Source organism: Clupea harengus, chromosome 23 (genome assembly GCF_900700415.2).
Source record: "Clupea harengus chromosome 23, Ch_v2.0.2, whole genome shotgun sequence".
In the NCBI taxonomy this organism is placed as follows: Eukaryota; Metazoa; Chordata; class Actinopteri; order Clupeiformes; family Clupeidae; genus Clupea; species Clupea harengus.
In genome coordinates, this window is record NC_045174.1 from 18,640,396 (window position 1) to 18,642,895 (window position 2,500).

At 51.6% G+C, this 2,500-nt stretch overlaps 1 protein-coding gene across 1 annotated transcript in view; it reads left to right on the plus strand.

Moving 5' to 3' along the window:
- Window positions 1–2,500, plus strand: part of LOC116218736 — a 3,805-nt gene that overhangs the window by 816 nt on the left and 489 nt on the right. Inside the window, exons 1-2 of the mRNA XM_031561421.2 lie at window positions 1–281; window positions 973–2,500. The exon at window positions 1–281 is cut by the window's left edge and continues 816 nt beyond it; the exon at window positions 973–2,500 is cut by the window's right edge and continues 489 nt beyond it. Of these exons, the coding sequence (XP_031417281.1) occupies window positions 1–281; window positions 973–1,032 (341 nt within the window). The 3' untranslated portion in view covers window positions 1,033–2,500. The remainder of the gene's footprint in view (window positions 282–972) is intronic.

The window sequence follows — 2,500 nt, forward strand, 5'->3', positions numbered from 1 at the left end:
AGGAAGCTCTTCACGTAGAAGGTGATCGACAGAGCAACATATGGCAACCCCCAACATGTGCAGCAGTACGTGGAGGGGAACCACCTCGTACAGCTGATCCTCGGAGTGATTGGAAAACAGAACTGAAGACTGAACTCCTATCGGAAATGCGCGTGCAGATGAAGGAGATGCAGAGAGCCCTGCGGGAAGAACTTCAATCGTCCAGCAGCCATTCCCGAGACCCTGCTTTACAAACACAACATTATCCCCAAACCACCTCTGGTCGGACCAGGGATCCCCAGGTAACCCACAGTAGGACACAACCAGAAGAACAGGCTGGGGACAGGCGTGGACGTCCTAGGTTTCAGTGGGATGAGCAGGGGCGACCCATTTGCATGCACTGTCAGCTGAGTGGGCACATTGCCCGGTTTTGCCCCCGTGCGGAGGTGGATTTAAACTAGATCCTCCGGCCCCTAGGGGTCAGGTGTCCGGAGTTTCTAGTGCAGGCCCACAAAGTGCTCAGTTTAACCAGGTGGTGGGCACGTGCCCACGGGTGGAAGTTGATATGCATGGAGTAACTGTCAAGTGTTTGATGGACACTGGATCTCAGGTAACTCTTATTCCAGAGAGCCTTTACAGGAGTCTCCCCAACAGTAAAAGTGGAACTGTGAAAAATGCTTCGTGGTTAGCCTTGCAAGCTGTTAATGGATTAGAGATACCTTATCTTGGTTATGCCCTACTGGACATAAAAGTGGGTGAGCTTGAATTACCTCAGCGTGGGGTGGTGGTGGTTAAGGATAAGCAGGGCAATCAACAGTTTGAACCAATACTGGGTATGAACATTATTGAGTGTTGTTGGAAAGAACTGTTTAAAAATCCAAATGCGCGGCTTAGAGCTGTGGAGCAACGATGGATTTCTCAATTGGAGAACTATGACTTTGACCTTAGGTACCGCCCTGGGAGGGAAAATACTAATGCGGATGCTCTATCCAGACAGGAGATGGCGGAGGAAGTAGCGGTGCGTGTGGTCACCTACCGGCCCCCCGACAATGAAACACCCTCACACTCCGTGGAACAGGAAGTGCAGGCCGAAGAGTGGGGCTGGAGGCCTCAAAGATGGATTAATCTGCAAAGCACTGACCCCAACCTGGCTAGGCTGAGACTACTCCTAAGTACCGGTACTAAACCCCCTGGACAAGCCTGTAAGAAGGAGCCAGCTGAAGTTCGAGATTTATTACAACAGTGGCCACGCCTGAGCTTGCTAGACGGTGTTCTGGTTCGTAGGATGCGGGACTCTAATACACAAGAACTTTATCAGCAGATCGTGGTGCCCCTTTCGGAGAGACAGTCGGTGTGGGAAACACTGCACACGAGTGCTGGGCACCTTGGGACCGAAAGGACTCTTTATGCCCTACGAAGGAGATTCTACTGGCCCCGAATGGGAAGATGCAGTCAAAAGTGGGTGGCCGCCTGTGAACGCTGCTCCATAAGGAAAGCTCGCACCGAGAGAAGGGCTCCGCTGGTCCCCATTGTGACATCTGCTCCCCTGGAAGTTCTAGTGCAAGGCACATGGGTGAACCAAGAACCAGTGAGTGTAGAAGATTGGGTCCAAAGGCACCATCAGCGTTTGGTAGGTGCTTATCAAAAAGGTTCAACACATGCTGCACAAGCAGCTGCACGGCAAGGAAAATATCAAAAAGGTACGCAGTTAGGTCCCTTGGTTCCAGGAGAACGTGTTCTGATAAGAACCTTTAGACGGGGTAATGGGGGTAAATTAGCTGACCGTTGGGAGTCCATGCCCCATTTTGTAGTACAGCAGTTGCCCTCAGGGATTCCTGTGTATAGATTAAGGCCGGAAGGGAAGGAAGGGCCCATTCGCACTATTCATCGGAATCGTCTGAGGCCATGCCTCTTTCACCCAAAGCCAACCCCAGCAGCTGAGATGTACCTGGCACAAACACCCGTTCCTGATGAGCCGTGGCCCTTTTGGGCCATTGAACCTGCACAACACTCTGGGGTGGGTCATCATTCTGTGGAAATGGGAGGACTGGGGGGACGAGAAGTAGATTTAGGAGAAGATGCCATTACAACTGCAGGGACACTCCGTAGGTCAACGCGAACACATTTGGGAAATCCTCCAGTTAGGTATAGATAAAGCAACATTAAACAGGACATGTAGTCACGAGGACGTGACTGTGATCTAACAGGGAGGGGTGTCACGGGGGTACGTGGGAGTAAAGAGCAGGTTGCGGTAGGAACTGTATGTGAGGGAAGCATAGGTGAGGGAAGCAATGGGGTGCTGCACTAGACCAGCAATTTGTCTACCAATCCTGCATTAATTATCCCTCAATCAGTCAATTCAATTCAGCTGGTTTATTTAGCCATAGCAAGCAGGAGCCTCATAAATGGGGAGAGAGGAGAGAGTGTCGGGAGGTTCCCCCGCCCTGGCTTTGCTGTTATTTGTTACAGGATCTCGGCGGAGTGCCGCGAGTTGCAGAGGAAAGTTTGGAAGCAGAGGGCC